Source organism: Oryctolagus cuniculus, chromosome 14, assembly GCF_051225735.1.
Source record: "Oryctolagus cuniculus isolate XC-2025 breed Fujian yellow rabbit chromosome 14, ASM5122573v1, whole genome shotgun sequence".
In the NCBI taxonomy this organism is placed as follows: domain Eukaryota; kingdom Metazoa; phylum Chordata; class Mammalia; order Lagomorpha; family Leporidae; genus Oryctolagus; species Oryctolagus cuniculus.
Genome location: NC_142880.1, coordinates 72063527 through 72088342, shown reverse-complemented (window position 1 = coordinate 72088342; position 24816 = coordinate 72063527). Strand labels below are relative to the sequence as shown.

At 44.5% G+C, this 24816-nt stretch overlaps 1 protein-coding gene across 1 annotated transcript; it reads right to left on the bottom strand.

Moving 5' to 3' along the window:
- Positions 1-12335: 12335 nt before the first annotated feature.
- On the bottom strand, positions 12336-23307 carry ISL1 (ISL LIM homeobox 1). The gene is made up of 6 exons (XM_002714026.6): positions 22988-23307; positions 21980-22169; positions 19096-19355; positions 17040-17326; positions 15600-15767; positions 12336-13615 (listed from the first exon to the last, which is right to left on the bottom strand). The coding sequence occupies exons 1-6, from the start codon at positions 23013-23015 to the stop codon at positions 13499-13501; spliced, it is 1050 nt and encodes a 349-aa protein (XP_002714072.1). The 5' UTR covers positions 23016-23307; the 3' UTR covers positions 12336-13498.
- Between the last annotated feature and the right edge of the window lie 1509 nt (positions 23308-24816).

The window sequence follows — 24816 nt, the reverse complement described above, 5'->3', positions numbered from 1 at the left end:
GGCGGCCATTGGAGGGTGAACCAACGGCAAAGGAAGACCTTTCTCTCTGTCTCTCTCTCTCACTGTCCACTCTGCCTGTCAAAAAAAAAAAAAAAAAAAGTATGTTCAACTACACTCACTGAATTATTTTGCTTTTTCTTGACATCCTTTCCTACACCGTTCCTTACCTAACCATCAGATAAGCTTTTTATTTTCATATCCTTTACATTAACCCTCAAATCTTCAAATAAGTCTTTTCTTTGCCTATTTTTCCTACCTTTTCCAAACAGTTTGTGATCTGTCCTCTTGTGTATATGCCAATGTATTAGGTGGGGAATAATACTTTAAAATTGTTTTTGGCCACAAACAATAGCCTGGTGTGTGTGTGTGTGTGTGTGTGTGTGTGTTAGTTACTAGATTTAATCTTTACTTCCCCCAATGGTTGCATTAGGTCATGCCTATAGTTGTATACACCCTATCATTTTGCGCAAAGCATAGTGGAACTAAGAGAAACCACAAATTCTTGGTAGGCGTCCATTCCAGGAGAGGCAAATTGTGACAGGTAGCAATAGTAATTTTCTCTCACCATGGACAGCTCAGGTATGCAAAATGATATACCATTCATTCCCCAGTGTTTTCAGATTGCAAAGAATTGATTGGATTACGTGTCACATTACAAAATATATGCAGACATTGCTTCTAGTCACCTGAATTTCTAAGGCCCAACTGATTTATTTTAACTTAATATGGCTTTCAAAACTGTTGCTTTGTTTTCAGAATCTCTTCAGCTGAATTTTTAGTAGTCTGGTAATAGACACTCCAAGGAATATTACTTTCTGATGAAACCACATTTTTTAGCTGAATAAAACTAAGTAAATTCTAACCTCTCAGTTTTATAACATGCCAATGAGCTTTTTTTCCTCAGATTTTCACTTAGATTCTTACAATTACTGGATTACTTCTTCATACTCACTTTCTTTTGGCAGCTTAGTTCCAGCCTAGGGATGTTCAGCATCTAATTGATTTGTCCATTTGGAAGTGTCTTCGTGAATTCAGCAAAACCAGGCTTTCAAAGGGGTTTAAACTATTTTAGGTAGCTCTATCCTCTGGAGCTCATCTAAAAGGGTTAACTAGAAGTACCAGCCTCTGGTACTTCAGTCATTCATTCTTCAGAAGCCTGGTTACTGGACTCAGTGAATGTTTTGGTTATCAGAGTAGAGCACTATAGAATCACTGCACTCAATAAATGTCCAATAACAATGGTGAAGAGTTAGATGAACTATATTTAAAATATTTCCCCCCTAATTCCCCTACTAAATCTGGCTTCCATCTTTGCCTCTTTATGGTATCCAATGACCTCCATTCAGCCAAGTTCAAAGGCATTTTCTCTGCCCTTATCTTCCTTGATCTTTCTGATGTATGGGGCACAGCTTTTCATACCTGCCCCTTTGAAGACTTCTGGCTTCAGTTCCCAAGACATTTCTATTGTCTTTTATTTCTCCTATTCACAACCCTGATCTCATCACTTATTTCTCACATTTATGTCCTTTTTTCCTTATACTTTTCTAGCCACTTTTCTTCCAACCAATCTTTGATGTATTATTATATTATATGTCTTCCTGCTTTATTCTACACTGATTCTTTTGTCTTCACTAAATTATATAAGTGAATAACTAACAGACATCTCCCTGATATTGATCCCTTTCATTCTGCACAGACTTAGACCAATTCTCAATATATTATTTCAATATAGAATTTATGCATATGTACATAACTTGTCACTTTTTCAAGTAACCATCACCTGTTCAAAGGTCATAGCCCCAGAGAAGTCTTACTTAATCACTTTATCTCAATCTCCCAATACCCTTTCTCTGATTGATTTTTCTTCTTAGTACCTATTATTACCTTCATTATTAATGTACTTTTTTATATGTACTTTAAATGTACCACAAAAATGTAAGCTCCATAAAGGGAGGAGTTTTTGTTTTGTTTTCTGCTATACAACCAGAACAAAGGGTAATGCAAGACACACAATAAGCACTAGATGAATATTTACATAGACTTATTAATGAGTAAAAAAATGAATAAATGCATGATTCATTTGGAATCTGTCATTCAGATTCAGAAACTTAGAATCATTCTTGACTTCTTATCTACCTAAATGCTCTGGTCTATATCCAGTTGTACTGTAAGGTTATACTAATATAATAATTATATCCCACTATAAATCACCAATTAAAGAAAATAAGTTTATTTCTCCTTTACAGTTAGAGCTGAATGTTTCAAGTAAGTGGATAGTTGCATTCTTGGAAGTTATTTGATACATTGGCTATGTATATTATGTTGTTCCACCATATCTGTAGGGCACTGCCATCTTCTGCTTGGTTAAAACTGGACCTTTGCAGATATCAGCCAGTTGCATGAAAAAAGAGTGTAGGAAGGAGGTACAATTGCTATCCCAATGCCTAAGCCTCAAATAACAAACATTACTTCTGCTTAGATTCCATTTGCAAGGATGTATACATGTAACCCATCTTGGTGCAAGTTTTGGATACATAGTCTATGTGCTTAAAGATGAGGAAAAGTCATTCTAATACACAGCTACCAGTCTCCTCCAACACCAGTCAGTTTCTTAGAATCTCAGACCAATACCTTCCTTTCTCTGCATGCCTCCTATAAAAAGCTCCATTCTCTGCTGAACCACTAGGATCCTTGACTTGTTATTTACATAGTCTTTGGTCTTTCATCTTACCAGCCTCTCTCATTCCCAAAAGCAAATGAATTTTCCAAATTATAGCTGTCACTTTAAAACTTTTGTCTTAAAATACTATGGCTTGGGGCCAGCGCTGTGGCGCAGTAGGTTAAAGCGTTGGCCTGAAGCGCCTGCATCCCATATGGGTGCCAGTTCTAGTACCCGCTGCTCCTCTTCCAATCCAGCTCTCTGCTATGGCTTGGGATAGCAGTGGAAGATGGCCCAAGTCCTTGGGCCCCTGCACCCATGTGGGAGACCCAGAAGAAGCTCCTGGCTCCTAGCTTTGGATCAACACAGCTCCGGCCATAACAGCCAATTGGGGAGTGAACCATCGGATGGAAGACCTCTCTCTCTCTCTCTCTCTCTCTCTCCTTTTCCTCTTTTCTTTCTGTAACTCTTTCAAATAAATAAAATCTTTATAAAAAAATACTATGGCTAGCAATTCCCCGCCTATGTCAAGTCCAAATTATTTGGTATAGATTTCACAGTTAGCTCATCATCCTTCACAGCTTCCCAAAGTTAGGTTCTCAGAGATGAAGAAGTTCAGCCCATGTTACATACACTAGTCCACATTCATGTGGGTTTCATTCTGAGATTCCGACAATGGAAGATTTAAATTTTCAGTTATACAACATCACATTATTTTTTATCCTTTTAAAGTTCTTGCAAATAGGGGCTTTCAGACCAGTGTTTGATGATGGATGGAAGTGAAAAAGCCAAACAATAAACTGGGACCTGGATTTGACTTTAAAAAAAAAAACTATCACTTGATCACCAATATAAGCTATTAAATTTCTTCAAGCAATAGTTTCTTTATAATTTTTTTGTAAAAGTCCATTTTAAGGTAGTGATTTTTTAAAAGTATCCTTCAGAGACATGAGGAAATAATCCTGAACACTTTTTAGGGGTTCTGTGAGGTCAAAATTCTTTTTGTGAAATTGCTAAGACATTTGTCTTTTTACTTTCATTCTCTCTCAAGTGAACATTGAGCTCCAAAGGCTTCACAATGTGTGATAGCATCATGGACTGAATGAGGAAGCAGATACAAGTATTCAGATGTTTTCTATTAAGCCGGACATTTAAAAGATTCACAAAAATAGAAAACTGGAGTGGGCTTTTGGCATAGCAGTTAAGAAAATGTTGTTTGGGATGCCCACATCTCATATCAGAGTGCTTGGATTCAAGTCCTGGCTCTGCTTCCAATTCCAGGTTCCTGTTAATGTGACCCTGGGAGGCAGTAGGTGATGGCTCAAGTGCTTGGATTTCTGCCACCCATGTGAGAGACTCAGAATGTGTTTTGGATTGTGGCTTCTACCTGGCTCAGGTTCAGCTATTGTAGACATTTTTGGAGTGAACCAGTGGACAGGTTTCTCTCTCTCTCTCTCCCACCCTCCCTCTCCCTTTCACATAATGCCACTCTTCCTGCTAATTTTTTTTGCTTTATAAACGATTCTAATTTTTAATTAAAATGCAATTTATGTTAACATATAGTGATATGGTGAGACCAGAATGAAACTCCTGGTTCCTGGTTTGCACCTGGTCCAACACTGGCTGCTGCAACCATCTGGGGAGTTTCTCTGTTCTGTCTGTCTCTCTTTCTCTCTCTGCAACCCTGACTTTCAAAATAAATATATAAAACTTTTTTAAAATAAAGAACATGTATTGATATTGTGTGTTATTTTAAAAGTAAATTAATAAATTCTTTAAATTCTGTAAATAGCCATTGATATAACTAGTATAAATTTCTCCATAATGCCTAAGAGTGATAAGCAGCATTGAAATCAAAATATTTGGGAGCCCTTACTTTGAAGAAATAAATTTCAGTTTTTCTTCAGTTCCTGGCACTCAGCCTCTTTTCCCATCAGCACCTTCCTTCAACCCATGTAAGGTAGGAGAGTAGACATCACTGGAAATATTCCATAAGATAATTTCCATTCTCCAATCTAATGTAGTCCTTGCAGAAGTCACCAAAGACAAAATATTACTTTTTTGATCTTCCACTATTATCTGTATGAAGGAGAGAGAAGCGACCTGAGAATTGTGCTGTGAAACAGGTACAAGGTCATTAGGCTTAGCAGCTCCCATGCACAACTAACAACTGTAAAGTTCTTTACAGATATAAAAGTGTAATGTCAAGGCAGGAATTACCACTCTGCACCTTTGTTCTAGCAGAAATTGACTCTTTCTTGATATTCCCTATAAAGAAGAATTAGAATAGCTTTAGTCTATGTAGTGATTCTAGAAAAATTCAACTTAATAACAAATGCAACATTCAAGTTGAACAACATTCATTATTTATACTCTTGGACCACCTCTGAATTCTGTTATATACAGGTTCTAACACCTGTCGCTTAGCCTTTGGTTAGAGAAAACTCCATGCTAGGGTCAAAGGCTGCTACAATACATATTAAAATGCATATATTTATCCACAAGCCTAATTTCACATAGTCTATACCACCATCAAATGAAAACATGTAAACCAAGCACAACTGAAAATCCAGTAAACAATTCAATCAGAACAACTTTCTAAATAGTAAGTAGGCAGTATCCAGAACAAAGTTTGGTTCTAGGTCTCAGTGGTAGAGAAGATATACTGTTTGCCTGGCAAGAATACTTCTAAAATATTGTTTAATTAAGGGTGACTCCTAAAGTTCTAAAAGGTAGAGAAAATATTTTCAGACCTTTTTTCTCCTTTCTCTAATGCATTTGTCTTTGAAGTCAACTCTAATCCTCCTATTTCATGTGCTTTTTTTCATTTGTGAGACTAACATTATCTAGGCCTAGATGTGATCAAAATTAATTCTCAGGTTGTTTTAGCCCTGGCATCCTTACCGTAAAGACTTTGCTGGTTGAAATATCTCCAAGCCCTTTTTTGCACATAACACACAAGGACATTTTCCATTAACATTAATGAGACTTATGAGCCCATCTTGATGGGATAATAAAACTAAAAGGTGAGTTTTTATTGGCAATATACCATCCTTCATCCAAGTGTTCAACTTCTGGTAAATAGGTAGAAATCCACCCTTGTATAAAATGCAAGAGTGACTTGTGCCTTTGAAGTTGCAAAGACTTTAAGGATACATCACAGTCTTAAAAATATGAAATGTACTTTGATACTGAAATAGAATTCTAAGTAGCAATCTCCAAAATATCTCCATACATTCTGAGGAAAGTACAAGAATTATTTCAGGCTTTACTAAGAAGTTTCAATTCTCCAAAAAATGCTAATCCATATCTTCCACATCTAATCTTTTTAGACATCAATCCTTCAATGCTAGAGAATATAAAGTACTGTATTTTACAAAGTTGCATGTTTTATTTCATGAATTAAATATTAAATGTTATTTTGGTTGCCAGTCTATTTTTTTTGCAAGTTTTACTTTGTGAGAACAGATCTCCCATAACAAAAATTCCTAAACCACTAAAGTCAAATTTTAAATAACTACCAATTACATCCTCAGAGTTTTAAATGAAAATTTTCACTACTTGGATCCCTAAGTATTTTTTACCCTTAATACTTAAAACAAACCTTTCAAAGTATACATGTTATTTTCACTAAATTCAGTAACACATTTTTCTATTTCTTCCTAATCCTCCAAAATATCATATATAAATTTTCTTTTACTAAACTTATTTTTAAAGTTTCTGCTTAAAGTTTAAAAAAAAACAAACTCATGGTTGCTCTAACCAATAATCAATGAAAATTTTAAGACAAAACATGTAAGTAACATTTTACAGATCACATCCTCACTGTGCAATTCAAGTGCAAGTTTACCGCTTTAGATGATCATACTGTGAGAAAATAGATAAAAACATGTTGAATAAATACTAATTAAAAAGCTATTAAGAGAAAGTAAAAATCTCCCATAGCCCTTCAAAGTTAATTCTCACCATATTTTACTTTATCATATTCAGTGACCTGTCGAATATTATCTATATATACCTGCTAAATTTATTAAATTTCAAACAACACATTGTCTCTGTGACAGATCCAAATAAACAGCAAACTTTACCAATGAGAAAAGGAAAAGGCAATGCCTGAGCTATAGTTAAGGATTATTTTCTGGAGAAAGACGTATAAAAGAATCTCCCTACAGATATCCTCTGATTTCATGAAAGTTGAGTTTTGTCTGTTTCTTGTCTTTTTTTTTTTTTTCATGGTGATACATAGTTGGTTTACAGAGACCAAGCAGGGGAAAAGCATGGAGGTGTGGATTCCCTGCGCCAAAACAGGGAGAGATCCGTGTTGCATTAACACAATGTTCAGGACCCAACCAACGTAGCCAAGTTACTCTCGACTTCATTTATGGTTAGTTTTCAAGCAGACTCAATACTATCTAACACAGAAAGAACTAGAACTTCCCAACATTTTTAAGCTTAGACACACACACACACACACACACACAATCTCACAAGGTAGGACCGATACGCCAGCCACAAAAATCTCTGGTTATAAATCCCCAAGCTTGGCTATTTGTTCCTCTAAGGAGGTCACTGCGAGATCTGCCCCAATGGTTCCCGTGCTTCCTTCCACGTGGATGGCGGCGGCAGCCTCTCTATGGTGGGAGTCAGGGAGCGAGGACGAAGGCGCCCAGGCTGTGCTCAGTGGGGTGGTCACGAAAACTGGGGAAAGTCACGCCACTGGTCTGTGCTTGCCATGGGGGAAGGGGCCTCGGCCGCGCAGGGACACCCTGTCCCAAGATGATGACGCATCTTTCTCTGTAGACTTAGAAAAAAAAATGGCTTATTACTGAACTAAATGTTTTTATTGATCACCCTGAAGTCACAGCCCACTGACCCTGCAAACCATAAATGGCTTTAACGCACAACAGTCGTTTCCAGGCAGCAGGAGGAGATGCTGGATTAGTCCACGACGCCGCGCCCAAGCATTCCCCGCCCCCGGGTTCGGGAGCAGCAGAGGGCGGCGGGTGGGTCGCCCAGGGCCGCCTCTGGGGCCAGGAGCCGCGCGCACCCTCGAGCGCTGTGGCGGTGCCGGCAGCCAGGCGCTGCCCGGCGTGGGGACGCGAGCGGCCGGGCGCTGCCGCACAGCCCCGCCTCGCGTCTGTGGCCGCCAGGCTGCCGGGTCGCGGGGCCCGAGGAGACGGACGACTGTTTCGTAGCGTTCTCCATTAAACAATAAAGCGAGCAGTAAAGCCTCAGGTGCTGTGTTTGTTGTGCCGTCTGCGCGGTGCGGCGGCTCCGGGCCCCGGCGAGCCGAGTGCACTGGGCCGGGAAGCGCCTCTTCGGCTGATCCCAGGGCCAGATAAGGAGCCGCCGAGCCACCAGCTCTGTCTAGACTCGCGACCTCACAAGTCAAGCGCCTTGTTTGGATTAGCCCTCCAGATCTGCCAACCTGATCAACTCCTGAAAGAGAAGGGCCCAGAAACACCCTTTTTTCCTTCCCCCTGGACCCCGACGATTGTCCCTTCTTAAAGGGATCAAGGGCTGATTTGCCCGCGGGGGTGGCGGGGCTGCTGGGACCACTGTCCGGATCCTGCTTTCTGGGCGCCCACCCCCGCCGCGGAGCGCACGCCTGACGGACTGGGCGAGAACCACCAGCAGGGCGACCCGCACAAGGAAGTCGCCAACTTCGGCAAAGCCACAAATAGCATCACTCCAACACGAACACGAACTTTTGATCCCTGGAGTGGAAAGAGGATCCCAGGGAGGAAAGGGCAGCTGTGGCGATGAGTGGACGCTTCCCTAGCCTTCGTCAAGGGCGGGCCGACCTGCCTGCTGTCTCCACCTGGCGAAGAGCAATCTCGCCCCACAGCTTTCTCCAAAATCTGGGTGCTCTCTTGGGGGCAGGGGGTTAAAATATATTATTTTCTTTTTAGAACCTTTCGCTTACCAGTACGGAGAGCTTTTGCACAGAGATATTTACGCGAAAAGATGTGCAAAATAATTTTTTAAAATTCAAGGAGACTTAAGTGCAGTTCCAGGAAGAGACCGGCCTCCTCAAGGCTCAGAAACTGGCTTCCCGGAGCCAACAACTTAAGCGCCATAAAAATTAAAGGATGTGATAGTAGCAATGCTCACAGCAACCACTCGGCAGCCTGCCTTGCCTCCCCTCCCCCTCCGCTGCTCCCTGTGAACCAACTTCTCTGTCTACACTTCAGAAGTCTCCGGGAGGTGTGGAGAGATCCTCCATCACGGCTTGGGACATTGTAAGCTGTGAAGTTTATGTTTGTGGCGCCTGGGCTCAAACAGCCATTCAGTGGCTTGCTCGGTTATCAAGAAAACAACAATCAGAAAAGATCAGTAAACAGAATCGGCTGCCAGAGCCTAGAATTAACTACTTGCATTTCAGTTTAAAAAAATACCAGCTCACACTGTACAAGTTACTTGTTTTTATTTCAAATAGTTAACGAGAATTCAAGGTTTGGGGTGATTTTTTAAAGTGTCACTTTTTAAATAAAAGCACAGTAGTCACCCCTTCCCTTTCTTCCACCATCCTCAAAGAAAACTTAACTTGCCTTGTTGTGATGTAATCTTTAATTGTTGATTAGCAGAGAGGAGGTAAGTAGTCTTTAATCAATAGAATTCACGCCTAATTTGGATTATAAATCTCGTTTACCAAAACTGACTAAAGCGAACTTTATAAATAAGAAAAAAAAGTACTCTCTGCTTAGATAGTTTACTTCTACAAGAGATGAGATTAAAAAACCTAAAGTGGCTGGGTAGCATCCAAACTGCTTTTGGGGGGGTTAGAGCTGAGATTTTTAAATACTTTTACTATTTTTTTCTTTTTAAGAAAAAGGAAAAACCTAAGTAAAACCACATGGGATTTACAACAGTTATATTTCAGTGAGATCGATCCATCTTGTGGCTTAAAAATTCAAGGTGCTAGGGAAATACAAGGTAAGGCTAAGTTAACTTAAAAGCACATTGTCTTTTTGGCTGCTAGTCAAAAGGATCAGACAGACCAGAAAAGAGGTCAACAAGAGGAGTTTAAGGAGATGATCAGGATGAATAGCAGCAGAGTATCACAAAGTCATCTGTTTAATCTTGAACTCCAAAAAAGTTGTCAATGGGCAAGCGAGTCCACCCACCGGAGCAGAATCACAGAAACTACAACTGTAACTTCCACCGAGAGAAGAAAAGATCTACAAATATTATTCCAATTTAAAAGGAACTTTTTAAATGGAAGATAAACCAGGTCCACTTGACGAAAGGGGAAGAGGGACAAGGGACAGAAATAGAAGATATTATTGCTCTTAAACTGTGGGGGTGGAGGAGGGAGTCCCGTCTTGAAGACTACAGATATTGATGTAGATTCCCTGATTTAAAGGGGAGTGCCCCGAACGTTTTTTGGTTCCATTAAATTTTAGCTTGCAGAAGCTAGAGGAAATGAGTCATAATGTCCAGGAGGAAGAATTCAGAGTAATAAGGGAGGGAGGATCAAAGATAATAACAAACAGGAGGAATTTCATTAGAACAGAGCTCAAACCTCGGTCTCCAGAGGTGTGCGGAGAGTAAGTGTAAGAGGTGATTTGCAAACAAGAAGACATTCAGCTACACATTTTAGAGCACATGCTGAGGAGTCTAGAAGGGGAAGACACGCCTTTCATATGAATAATACAAGAACTAGAATGTTATCGACCCATCAATCCATTCTCAGCCATCAGGCAATAAATATCTTGAATCTAGCAAGTGAAACCAAGTCATTCATCACCTCTCCCTAAATTACTTTGCTTAAATTCAAGCTGTGGGCTTCAGAATAGACTGACATCTATATATGTAAAACATCACCCCCACCTGCCACCTCCCCAGACACACACATACTTAGAATCTTAGAAATCAATGCCAGGAGCCTCCTTGCAGTGCCTCTATTGCATTCCAAACCCTAAATAAAGTTGTTGTTGATTATGTTTTTCCCATCTCCAAGTCCTAAAGTTCTTAAGAGTCCACCAGAATCCATGGTTGGGAAAGGGGCTCCCAAGGTTTTCATAAAGGGCTTGGGCTTTTCCAAGCCAGCGAGGTCAACATTCAGCTTGGACCTACCATTGTTGCATATGCTTATTAGATAGCCACTCAAGCTCTGATAGTGAAAAATATAGGGAAATTGAAAAGGCTGACCAAGAGAAATAGCGAAGGGGACATGAAAAGGGTCAAGTCCGGTGATAAGAGATGATAGGAGGGAGATGGGAAAGAACGGAGGTGGCAGGAAGCCTTTCTCGGGGAGGAGAAGATTTGTGTGAGATAAGACATAACTCTTGTTTTTCTCAACAGACAACTACAAGCCATTATTACCGCCGGCCAAATTATTAGCCCCCTGTCAAGAATGAGACAGAACAGTCAAAGTAATCAACGGGCATGTCTAATGCACTGTAACATTGTCAATGCAAAGTTTGTTTTCTCTCTGCCCCCACGTTAGAGCCTGTAATTAACCCGTTATGCAGAACGATGCCAAACAAAAGCTTAATTGAGGCTCGCTTTCTCCCACTGGCTGCAGGTTTGGAGAGGGTGACCGAGACTGGGAGCCTGGGGTGTCTCCAGCCCCGCCCGAGCCATGCACCCAGCCCTGGCCGGAGAGGGTAATTCGCCACACCACACACGATTAGAGTGCGTTAGTTTTCGTATTTATTAAGACTCATCAGATATTGAGAACGCCATTACACTCAAGCATACAGAGAAATCCAGTTTCCAAAGAGTCAAAGCATCATCCTGGGCGGAGTGGGGGGTCGGAGGAAAGGAAGGAGAAGGAAACAGAGCCGAGCCCCGCAAACCCAGAACCCTAATTTCGGGAAGTGCCATTTTTCTGCATCCCTGGGTTCTAGCTCTTGCACTTGAACCACGGTTAAATGGTCGGGCCACGCCGCCCGCGGAGTGGCTTCGATCTCCGAAGGGGGTTTGCCAAGTAAATGACCCTGCCCCTAGCCCACGAAAGGCCGTTCCCCGACAGAACAAAGGTCTGGTTTCTCGCCCTAGCCAGTCACCCTTTCCAGGGTTTTTGGAATTCGAGTTAGGAGAGAAGGGGTGATGGGGAGGAAATGCATACGCTAACTGATCTGGGAACCGCTGAGAAAACTCTCTCCTCTCTAGGTCTGTTCATCCTGCTAAAATAAAGTGGCATTTCCCTGTGGGCTGACAGCCGCCGCTGATAAATAATGGTCGTGCCACACTGGCTAGGCAGAAAGTCTCTCTTTTAGCAAGAGCTTATATTTGAAATATGGGTCATTTCAACGATCCTAAGCAGGAGACTTTGGTATAAAGCACTTACTCTGAGAAAACAGCGACTCCAAACCAAAAGCCCTTTAAAGTTGGACTCTCTTCCTATTGGGGGTGTGGGGGGGTGGGGGAGTGGAGGGGTAGGGTCGGAGGAGGAGAGAGACAGAGGAAGCAAAGGGAGGGAGCAGGACAGAGGTCGGCATCTCGTTTTCCCAGAGCCAAATAGAGCATCACAGCTAGAGCTAAGGGCTTCCAACCAACTTTGATCCAACTATCAAAATCCAAACTTGCAAAGTCCACTTTCATCACTTGCAGTACAATATCATGCCTACTGTATGCCAGCTTACCCCAATTCACATGCAACTCTTAATTTCAGACATTTAAGCGGCTTACTTGTAAACATATAAAAGAGGGACCCTGGATCATTGTGTTTTATTTATTTATCTATGCCAAACGTTTATTAGTGAAATAGTCCTGAAGATATAATTCTACATATGGCGCTTTGATTTCACATAATATTTAAGAAAAAAGACAAAACACATAGAATTAGACATAAAATTCAAAGACCACGGTACAACCTTTATCTCTTTTTTTTTACTTCAGCAAACAAAAAAAATGTCAAATGACATGAAAAGTGGCAAGTCTTCTGACAATAAATAATAAATTACTTTATAATTTTTGCAATGCAAGAGCAAACAAAAAAAAAGTTTCCTTTTTTTCCTCTTTATTTCCAGAGAGAGAAAAAAACAGTCATTTTAACCAATAACTATACACATCTTTGGGGGAAAAGTTCTTGGACAGACACAAGTCAAACACAATCCCGAGACGCTTGTGGCAAAATAGAGGTAACCTTGTTGCAATGCTTTATAAGTTGGTTTTTAAATCTGAATTCAAAAACCTTTAAAGTCGATTCAGACTTCTTGATAGAGGATGGATCTCAAAAAAGGGGGAAAAAAGGAAAAAAAGAAAAATGGGAGGGCACAAAAATAAAAGAGAAACCAGCTACCAGACACGCTAAGAGACCCAGGATTTCAATTAACCCCTTGTTAAAGTCAACTAAAAACATCGCAAACCAACGCAGCTCCACCTTCCTGAAAGGACTCTTTCAGCCAAGAGGCCAGTCTCTCTTCCTGCTCTTTTTTGCTGGAGCTCCTGTTTGGCAAGGCAATGACCAATATAGAAACAGCACCATTCAGATTAGGATGGACTAGAAATTTTTCTATTTCTGCTTTTCTCCAGATGTGCAGTGAAATGAAAATGCCTTTTCTTTTTGAGATCCTTGAATTATAAATCCTCTACGTTTTAAAAACGTCTTTAATTTTTATTTTTCAGTACTCCTAAGGTCATTGAATAGCATATGTTGGGTTTGGGTTTTGTTTGTTGTTTTAATTCTAGTAAAATCCCATGATTGTCTTCACAGTGTTGCTACCATATCACCTTGTCATTAAAACAGACTTCGTGCATTTCATGGAGCATTCATTTCTTGATTCAGTTTTCATTGACTGGGTTGTTAAATACTTGTATTTTGGAGTTCAACAGTATAATTTCCCACTTTCTCCAACAGGGAAAAAAATACATCTGAATGAATGTTCCTCATGCCTCAATAGGACTGGCCACCATGCTGTTAGGTGTATCTGGGAGTTGAGAGGACATTGATGCTACTTCACTGCCAGTGGAATTAGAGCCTGGTCCTCCTTCTGAAAAATTGACCTGCATAGAAGGATGAGAAATGAATAAAGGAGGCAGTAATCGTATTCATAACATATTATAAACTCATATGTGCATGCATGTGCAAATGTTTGTGTGGATACATAGGTAGATTAAGATATCTGCATACATAACTGCATCCAAATAGAACTATCAAAAGCCTAAGAGGAGAATAACTTTAGAGAAAAAAAAAATCCTCTCTCTTTCCTATCTTCCAAAAGATCTCTGTTTTAACTCAAACTGAATTCCCAACATTATGTTGCATTAAATTATTTAAGAACAAATGTGTTTCCCACTATAAAATGGCATCACAAATCCACCATGCATGCTCAAAATAAAACTATCCTGCTGGCTACATGTTGCCCTGGGAGCAGGCGAGTTCTCTGGGTCTCTAGGCATCCAGGCCTCTTCTTGAGTTGGAAAATTCATAACGCATGGTCAGATTCTGTGACGGAGGCGTCCCAGAACAAGGATTAGCTCCTCAGGGGGACCAGTGTGTGCATTCCTCCTGGTTGTTCATCTGCCTCCAGGTTGGTCTCTCTTTCTCTCTCTCCCTCCCTCTCCCTCCCTCGCTTCCTCTATCTGTCTCTTCCAATCCTCCCCCTTTTTAGCCTAAAAAACATTGCATAGCCATTGTAGACCTCCTCCAAGTGTTCCCTCCCCCAACCCTCTGCCTCATCTTCCCCTCCACTGCTCCCCTCAGACACTAAAGTTTCAAAAGAATCAAACCCTTCCCCTGCTTTCTTCTATATCCAGATTTCACTCAAAAATTCATCATATGAATGACTTTAAGTTTGTTTTCCTATTTCCAGACTTTACCTTTTTTCCTACTCTATTAAATTTTCAAATTATGAGGTCTAGAGACTTCACGAATTTGCCTAACCTCTAGACTGGCCCACTTAGAGATACAAGCCTGGGGCCAAGCACTTTTAACCACTTGCCTATGGCTAATTACTTAATTCTTGACAGGAGAAAGCAAATGCCCTCCACTTAAATGTTAGGGTACAGCTGAAGTTTTATTTCCAATGGAAGGAACACCTTTTTAGGACAGACCTTCATATTTTATTGAGCAGGATTCTATAGTGCTGATTTCATTCTTTAAGAAAACACCATATGTATACGTATACCATATTACAAAGGAATTCAAGAGTTCTTCAAAGATTTCAGGGAAAACGGAACTAAAGGAATTTATTTTTGTGCAAAACAATCTGAACTCCATGCATTTTTTCATAATATGAATTTTCCATGAAAATATAGAAGGCTTCCTATATATTTAAGATTTTTATATTGCTCTTTCATGAATTAATTTCTCTCTGCATGTGTAAAACATATTAATGCTAAAACTGATTTTCACACATTAGCTAAACACTACCCCTGAATGGTAGAGCTCATGTTCTTTTTGCAATGCATGCTACACAGCATGCCACTATATAACATTTGAACTCACACACCTAAAAATGTGAAAGAAATTCCGCATTTTAGATTAAGATAATTCTCTCATCTCTTCATTGATATATTGAAAAACTGCACCCAAGCAGGTACCTGCTGCTGATTGGTAACGACATTGATTATGGATGATAATCATCCTGATTTGGGTTCTTAACTCTTCCATTCTTTAGATGCTAAGAAGGGCGTGAATTTAACAATTGCTGACCAAAATGTCAAGGTGATCACTGAAGTCCCTGCCAACTCTAAGAGGCACGATTCTGCAACTTATAGACTTTTCCACAAGTGCTATCTAGCTACACGCCTTGAAATTAATCGCTCAAAACAGGCCCTGACTGACAAGAAAATTCAACCTATGGTCAAAGGATGCAAAAGTTTCTCAAAAAAGAAGTCCCCTCTCTTCAGCACCATGAGACCTCCGTCTCTCCTCAGGCCTCAGCTGGGGACGCCCCTCTGCCCTGAGCCTTTCAGGGTGTGACAGCAAACCTGAAACCCCTTCTGCTGGGAATTCGGCCTCCTGGGCCTGGGAGCTGACACTTACCAGTTGCTGAAAAGCAGGCTGATCTATGTCACTCTGCAAGGCGAAGTCGCTCAGTACTTTCCAAGGCGGCTGGTAACTTTGCACCTCCACTGGGTTAGCCTGTAAGCCACCGTCGTGTCTCTCTGGACTGGCAGCCACCATGGGAGTTCCTGTCATGCCCTGGATATTCTGTGAATAGCCACCCCCCCATCCCAACATGTTAATGAGCAAACTCCCTCCCTCCATTGTCCCCACAGGCTAAGCAAATACATCCCGGAATTATCTTATCTCTATAGTGGCTTTTATTGACTCAGTTAATCTGCTGCACCTATGGATATTAGCTGGAGTTCAGCTTTGTTTTATTGCGTTTTGGTTTTGGGTTTTGCTTGGCTCTATGGGATGGACTGTAAGACCTGCTTGGACCTTATTCAACCAAATTCTCCGACAACTTTCTTCTTTCCTCCTACCTTCACAGCCATGCCAGTTCCTCCCATCCTCCCTCACCGGCCAGAGCCTCAGGAAGGAGAAAGCTGGGGCAGGCTGGGCCTCTGTTCAGGCCCTAGGCACCACGGTGGTTCTCCTGGGCAATCTCAGTGAGTTGCACATTTTTCTCAAGCCCTCCTACTTGCAGAGCCAGCCCCACCCCCACGCATTTGGGTCTGGCTGCTATTGTGCTATTATGCACTAACCAACTTAGAAAGTGCCCTGGCTCAGTCTTCGCCGGCCTGCCAAGTTTAATGACAGCAAGTTTTATGGCATTTAAAAATAGGGTTGAAGCAGTAAAAAGCAAAACGAAAAAAAAAAGAAAAGAAACTCTAGCTTAATCAGGAGGTTTGCAGGGTGGGCGCTGCCCTGGGCCTGTGATAATATGGGATAATAAGGAGGGGGCTGGTGTCTCCGTAGAGGCCTGGGCTTGACCCGGATCCCTGTGTGTGCGGGTCAGTTAGGGGACCTCGCCGGACTGAGAGCGTTCCAGCAGGCCTTACCAGAGTTGGGGTGCGCGCAAGGGAGTTCCTGTATGAAAACCCTGATGTGTACAGGAACTCAAGGTAGTTAGTCCCTTCCTTCCTCTTCGGTTTAGTAGGACTGACAGCCTTAAAAGTGGCAACACCCGTGCCACTCTTTCTTGCCGCCTGCTCTGGGAGGGGGCAACAGCGTCCTTCGGATTCAGGGGTGTCGGTGGGGCTCAAGGTCACGAGCCTGCCCACGCGGCTGGGGGTGGGGGCGGCCACTCCCACCTAGCAACGGGAGCTTCCCTAACCTGCCTGGCTCTCCTCCCGGTCGCCCGGGTGGCCTCTCCCCAGGGGCCTGGGGGGAAGGGCGCCCCGTCCGGGCTCCTGCTGGAGAGCAAGGTCGAACTGCACCGCGCGGCCGGGCTGGGTATCCAGGACACACCTCCGCCAGCCCGCCCGCCGCCTCTCTTTGCCTCTGGTGCTTCCCAGTGGGCCCCAGGCCACTCACAGTTTTGTCATTGGGCTGCTGCTGCTGGAGTTGCTTCATCATGATGCTCCGCTTCTTGTCCTTGCACCGCTTGTTTTGAAACCAGACCCGGATCACGCGGGGGCTGAGGCCAGTCATCTCCACCAGTTGCTCCTTCATGAGCGCGTCGGGCCGAGGGTTGGCAGCGTAGCAGGTTCGCAAGGTGTGCAGCTGCTTCTCGTTGAGCACAGTCCGCACACGGGTGGTCTTCTCCGGCTGCTTGTGGACGTGGGGCCTCAGGGCTGGCTGTCGCGCGGAGATGGGCTCGGCTGCAGGGCAAGGGTCGCCGTGAGCGCGGGCCGGGCCGGTGGCTCGCCGCGCCGCTCCGGGACAATGGCTGGCGCTTTGCAGCCAACACACACAAAGCAGGGGGCGGTAGAGGTAGGGTGAGACGGGGCAAGAGGGAGAATAAAATCTCGCTCGAATCTGCAGAGGTCAATGCTGAGTAATCCGGGCCCTGAACGCAGCTCCCGCCCCGGATTGTGCCAACAGAGCCTCAGCCCAGGGAAGCGCGTTTTAGGGCCTGTCCTGCTGGCAACAGGGGCAGCACTTTTCAGTATTCTTTCCCCTCTATTCACATTTCTCATACCTAGATTAGGCCCAGGGAACTCTCCTTCCCCCACCAAGGACCCTCACCGCTAGATTTGGAGTGTCCTTTCCGGCCAAAGCCACAAAGAGTTGCCGGGAAGGGAAGGTAGGACAGCCTGGGATGGCCGGAGACTGGGCTCCAGTCGACCTGTCTACAACACGGGAAGGCTCAGGGCAATTCTGCAAGGCCGCCTTGAGCTTCCGTGCCAGAGAACAGTCTTGTCCAGGGGCCCAAGGAAGGAATTCATTATCTCAGCAGATGTCTCTGCCACCCTTGGAGGCTTTCTTTTCTTTAGTACCAAATCCACCAGGATGTTTCAGAGATGGACTGACCCCCACGTGAAGGAGAACGGAACCTCTGTGGAGCTGACAAAGGACTGTGGTGGGCAGCGCTGTCCCCCACCTCTGTTCCAACATTGTGGCCTTCTCCGCGGCACACCCCAGCTTTGCCCCAAAGCAGCTTAAGCACCAATACCCCAGGACAGAATTCTTAGAGCTGTCAGAAAGCAGAGGTGCGGGTGGGGGTGGTTAGAGCCTCTCCCCACCCCACCCCCCAGTGTTTAGTGAGCAGTGATACTTTAACACTGCACAGGGGCAGACCTGTTCAGGACCTGAGACAGGCTTGGAAACACTGTCTCTCTCTTTTTACCCTTAGCCTTGGCTCTGGCCACCGCACTCAGTATCCACTCTTCTTCCTGGGAAGCAGCCTTCTGATCCCTGAGGTACAAATCCTACACCTTCTACCTCTACCTCCCTCCTCTTCCACCTCCCCTCCCCACCACAGGGTCAGGCCAGCACCTATGGGGTCAATTTAAAGCTACAGGGACAGGCCCGAAGATGAAATTCTCACCAAATCACATAGCTTGAGTGGTTTAAAGAGGCAGGCTCCCTTTAAAAGGCAATTACTGCAGATTAGCTTGTTGACAGTTTTCAATTACAGCTCTGTGCAGTGGCTTGCAGTTACTGAGACTGTATCTTCAGGCTGGTTCTCTCACAAAGAATAAAAATGAATTTTAAAAATGTTTTGGAGTGTGGAGCAATGCGCAGGGCACAAGGATTTGGAAGGCCAAACAACTTAAAGCCACCGGAGTTTACTCCACTGGGTTAAAAGAGGAAGCTTGAGGGGCCCAGGACTCCACCCCTTTAATAAGGGCAGGGGCTGGGGGCTGAAGGCTGAAGCCCAATGACAGTAAAGCCACAGTTTGGAGGGGAAGGTGAACTGGCAGCACTGTTTGGGCTTGTGCACACACCTGTGAAAAAGTGATCTGCGAGTGCTCTGAACGTTACTGTAAACTGCACACAACACCTCATTTAACTGGGGGTGGGAGGGGAGCGCCGCCACCGCCAGCCTGGGGCTACCAGGCCCGCTGTGAGCGCCCGCGCACTGGCAGGGGCGGCGCTGGCGAAGAAGGGCGCCTGCCTCCCGGACTCCCTCCCGGCGAAGGAGTACCTGCCATTTGCAGCGGCCGCGCCGGGTGCAGAGGGCTGAGAGGGTCGCCGGCGCCTAGGCTAGCCCTTTCCACGACGTCGTGGTCCGCGCGACAGAAAAGGCCATCCTCCCGCAGCGCGAACTCGTCCCCGGGGATGAGCTGGCGGCTGCAGGCCACGCAGCGGAAACACTCGATGTGGTACACCTTGGAGCGGGCGCGCATCACGAAGTCGTTCTTGCTGAAGCCGATGCTGCACTTGGCGCATTTGATCCCGTACAACCTGTGCGAGGGCCGGGCCCGGGGAGAGGACGTGAGTCATGTGGGCACAGTCCTACCCCAGGACCGCCGGCGACCCCAGCCGCACACCCTAAGAAATCGGCATTACCCAACTGAAGCTGGCCGCGGGACAGAAATGAAAGCTCTCTCTCTCCCTCCTCCTCCTCTCCCTTTCTTTTACTCCCCTTTCGTTTCTAATGAACCTCAGCATCTCCGTCTGTACCTCTTAGGTCAGAACTCCCAGCCCACACTACGGAAAGTTTACTGATAGATTGGAAAGCTGGGCGACCGCTCTGGCGAACAGTCCGCGGGTTGCCCCTGCAGATTCCAGCGGGAAGGGGGTCCCACAGTTTCCCCTCCGTATCCCCTCCCCCTCAGTTTCTGCTGCGAGACTTGTCTCTGTCTCTGAGCGGGCAACACAAAGAGCTTGGGGAGTAGATCGTCGAAGTACTTGATTTGCAAACACACACAGGCACAAGCAGTAACAAAATGAAACCTCTGCAGATTTCTAGATCATCTCCTGGCAAGTACATTCCAATCCTGCTCCAACTAAAGATTTTCCTCCGGCAAGAATGTTACTGCTGATGGGGTTTCCTTTCCTTTCTTCCTTTCCTTATTATTTTTAAAAAACCTACTGGATCTTTTTCAAGTTGCTGAAGCATCTACCTTGTTTTCAGTATGCTTGAGAGCCAGGACCAGCCTGAAAAAAAATGAAAAGCCCCCAACTTCTCAGCTTTTCCTAACTGCTGGTCTCTGCTTACCAAGGAACAATCCTTATAGTTCCTCCCGGGCCCCTCCCTTTCTATCTGTAATAACAGAAGCTGGCCCACTCCTACAAAGAGAATGGAAGAAAAAGTGTGTGGGGGGGGGGGGTGCGGATTCTGCTACCCCAAAGGGAAATGAAAATCTAAAAGGTCATTCTGCTCTGCTTTTACAACTATAGGGTTTCAAAGGGCACACACATATACACACAGTTGAGAAAGAGTGGGGAAATGGTAAAAGCGATTGGGTTCTACAAATGTGTGTTATGCAGACTGAGGCACATGCAGGTTTGTGTGCAATGGAGCAAAACGCTATTTCCATAGGAGTAAAGATACTCCTGGAGGTGCCAAGTGATCCTCCTCCCAGAATCTTGAGTTCACATAGCAATCCAGTAAACAATGAAAACAGCTCATTTGTCAGAGTTTAGAAGGTAGACTCAAAAGTTTTTCCTCCCTCCGCCTACTGCATGTGAGATCTTCCATTTCATAGGATGAAGACTTGACTTTGCCTGTGACCAAACAATTTAGACAATCCCTCCCCCTTCCTGTACCCCGCTTCCCTACTTCCTCCCACTCTTCCCCAAAGTAACCCCCACAACATTGTTCAATTTTACCTATCAAGATTATACTCTCCATTTCATGAGAAGAGAAGGAGGAGGAAGAAGGAGAAAAGATGGAGACAAAGTGAGCAGGAGAACATTGTGACTGCTTGTTTATTAGCTAAATTTCATCAGGAGTTCTCAAACTGCAGAAACCCTAGGACTTACAAAAACTGATTACTTGTTAACAGCCACTGGAGAGTTTCTTAATATAATATTTTGCTATTATTCAACATAGTAGTGAAGACAATTCTCGCCCAATTGTTATTAAAACTAATAACATTTTCTTTAGAAATTCTGTTTTCCTAAGACAGAAAATAAAGTTCTTGCTGTGTGTGTGTGTGTCTGTGTCAGAGAAAACTTGAAATTAGTCAAGCATGAAACAAAGTCTGACTGGGAGTAAACTGAAAAAAAAACCAAACACAAACTCAAAAAGTTCCTACGTGTTTGAGTCTTGTTAATACAGGCAATTGACTCATTTTATCAGTTACTAGATTTTAATGTGGGAAAGGAAGCTGTTCAATTATCTAAATATACCAATTGTTCGTAGACAGATGATGGGCAATTTGATCTGCTCTGTCTAATTCATCAGTTCAGATAAGATAAGAAAGAAAAGACAGGCAGATGTCACCAAAGGGTTAATATTTAAAAAGATTAAATTTCCGGTCTTTTTGCAAGGAATATTTCAGTTGGTTTTGAAATCTTCCAGGAAGGAGCTTTTACACTAAAAGTAAAATGGCCAACACTTCTGTGCACTTTTTCAATAGTGAATCTCTAAACATGCTTAGGTCAAACTTTTATTTAGCTTATTTCACTGACACTTCCAAAGAATATGTAAGTTACTAATAAAGTGCTGAACTAAAACATATAAATAATAAGACCATATACTGCACAATACAAACTGACCTTTTGAAGTTCAGAAACCTATGCTTATGCATCTTTAATTTTTTTTCTTGTCTGCTTTGGAAGGGGGAGCCTGAGATAGGAAAATAATTTGATCATCACAAATTCCAACAGAATTAAGCAAGCCTTAATACTACAAACTTTATGAAAACCACTGGGCAGGGTTTTTGTTTTCGTCTAACAAGTGAAATGAACAGCATAGTTTAATTTTTATAACACACTTTCAGGGTAACTTCTGCATGCTGGTCCCCGCTAAAGGAAACTTCACAAAAAGACAAAGCCACACCAAATTAAAAAAAAAAAATAAAGTGCAAAGAGAGACAAGGAAATCTCACAAAATTAAGGAAGAAGTAGAAATGGCGTACCTGATATAATCTCTTTTACAGTAGGTTTTCCCATCCCTAACAAAGCACGTACAGCTCTCGTCCAAATACTGATTACACTCCGCACATTTCAAACATGCCGCATGCCATTCCAAATCCGGAGAAACCCTCAGAATATACTGATCGTGAATTTGATTGCCGCAACCAACACATAGGGAAATCAGACGTTTTTCTGAAATGAAAATAAATACATGATTGACTAACCGTTTACTTCCTACAGAGATAAACACACTTTTAGTGTCGTTCTCTTAGAGGGTGTACTCTGGGAGGGTTTTTTTTTTCTTTTTTCTTTTTTTTAAGAGTATTGCATTTTGGAATGGTAATTGAAGTGTGCCATCAAAACCTTGACTCATTTTAAAAAGGAGGTGGAATATATGTAAAATGCAGATTTGAATAGTCTACATTTGTAAGCCTAGCACGCAATCAAAGCCGCTCATTTTGTATTTCTCCCCCCCCCCCTTTGCCATAATCATTGGGAAAGATTATGGATAAGTCAAGTCAAAGAAAAGGTTTTGACTAGAAGCGTTAAGTGAACGCAGGGATGTCTCTATTTTCCATGAAGCACGCTCTTCAATAGCACACAGGACTGGATATTGTTAGCAAGAGCAGACATCAATACAGTTGTCACTCGTTCTCTTTTGCAAGTCTAATGCTAATTCCTATCTCCGGGTATTGTATGTGCAGGCAGAGCTTTGCAACAAAATAACCTTCTCGGAGAGCTCCGGATTCCCGAGGAGGAAATCACCGCTTAGCATCTGAAGGCTAGGGTTTTGTTGAGGGCGCACAGAATCCAAACACAAGGTACGATCCGTTTCCCGAAGATCAGAACCGACAGCAAGCATGCAGCCGTGGCGGCAACCAGAAAGAGCCACCTTTTCTCTCTCTCCAGGCAACGACTCCAACTCCGAAGAACCCTAGGAACCCATGCCTGAGAGAGACCCCCGCACAAGACCAGCACACCGAGCCCCGCAAGGTAAAATAGCCTCTTACTTTTTGGTGGATCTCCCATGTCTCCCATATCTGTGAGAGGGAGTAATGTCCACAGTGAAATGGTGGTTGTACAGTTGGTGACCAGCCCACAGAGAGGATGCTGGAGCTGTGGCTAAGTGGGAAACAGTGGCCCCGGGGGTTGCCAAGGCTCAGAGAGCCGCTGCCCGGCTGCGCCGCGCCCTCGCGGATCGGGGAGTCCAATTAAAGCCGGCGGAGTTGGCGGAGCGGAGGCGCTGCGACGGCGGCGGACTCGGCTCGGCTCGGGCACCTCTCTTCCTTATCTCTTACTCAAACTTCTCTGCTCCAACTCAGCTCCATCGCCATTGGTCTGACGCAGCGCGCGGGGACGTCAGGCGAGCGCCGCGCCCATTGGCTGCGGGGCGCGCGGCGCAGCTGTTCTGATTATCATATTTCAGCCTCGCCGCTGCCGTGCGCCACTGACCGCTCGGCGAGCCCGCAGGAGAGGATTAGGGCTCCCGAGGCAACTTGCTCCGGGCTCAGGCCGTTCTCCCCTGATGCTCGGGCTGCCGGACTCTTCTGGCTTTTGGCCTCCTTCTCTTCTCCTCCTCCTCCTCCTGCCCCCTCCCTCGCGCCTCCCCGGCCGCGTCGCCTGCGCCCTCGCCTCCTGTCCCGCTGCTCCTCCGCCCTGAGCTCCTGGGGTCGCCGCAGTCCGGCTGGCCGCGTTGCGCGCGTGGCTCCCTTTTCTGCCGCCAGTGGCGAGTGACTGGTGGGTAGGTCTTCCTATTGACCAGGTCCCTCCCGGGCTGTAGGGAAAGGGGGACCTTGCAGCAGGCTACCTAGCTCGGTTTGATCCCACTCTGTGACGCGCAGTCCCGGGCCTGGCCCGGCTTGGCTGCCGGGGAGGGTGAGTGCCTTTCCGAGTTGGCTGTGCACGGCGCGCTCGGGGAAGAAGAACTGGGAATGGGATGATTAGCCCAGAGGACTTGTTCGCTGACTGCTCCTCCATTACCCCGTTACCCACGACCTCAGATCTCCAAAAACGTGGGGTGGGAGGAAAGGGGGCGCTTCCTGGCGTAGCGGACAATCAGGTCGGAAACGCACAGGTAAAATGAAGTTGACTCAGCGGACTTGCCTCTCTCTCCTTCCGACCCGTGAGGTCTTGCTTTTCAGTTTAACACTAGCATTAAAGCGTGTTAACCCGAAGCCAGAGTGAAATGCGCTTTCAGTAGCCTCAAGTTTGGGAAGCGACATATCCTGGCCAGTTCCTCTCTCCGCTGATGATTTGCCTTTTGTTTCTAAGAAAACTTGTGCACTCAGCTAGTGGTGTTTTGATCTTTTTAAGGACAAGTCCCCATGTCTCTAGGAAATTTAAAAGCTGCGTTAGTCCAAGGGCATGAGGAGTGAAGGGTCTGTTACGGAAGAACGGTGAAATTCCGTTTCACTTCCTCGGGCATGGATCTCTTGAGAGTTCTCTCGGGGAGGGGGTGGTCTACCTGCAGAGAGAAGAATGTTGGCTGCAGGTCGCCGGTAACCTTTTTCAATCATTTCTTACTTGTCCCTATCATCTCTTTAGCAAAGACAAAGTCACAGGAAAGCCACCAAGAATCCCTACACTTCCCCCACAAAGCTTCTAAATAGCTAGTCCTTATCTAATGGGACTGCCAGTTTTATCTAAAAAGGCCTACAAACACAAGCCCTAGAAGGCTTAATTTTGGTGTCTCCTTGCCGTGAGAAGACCTGGTGTGTTAGGAAACTCCTTTCTTTGTGTCTCTCACCAGATCGAAACCTTGATAAGAGCAGAGAGCTCTCAGCCGGCCTCCGTGGCTCAGTTTGAGCTGATAGACCTCTCCAGAGCCCACAGAGAAGTT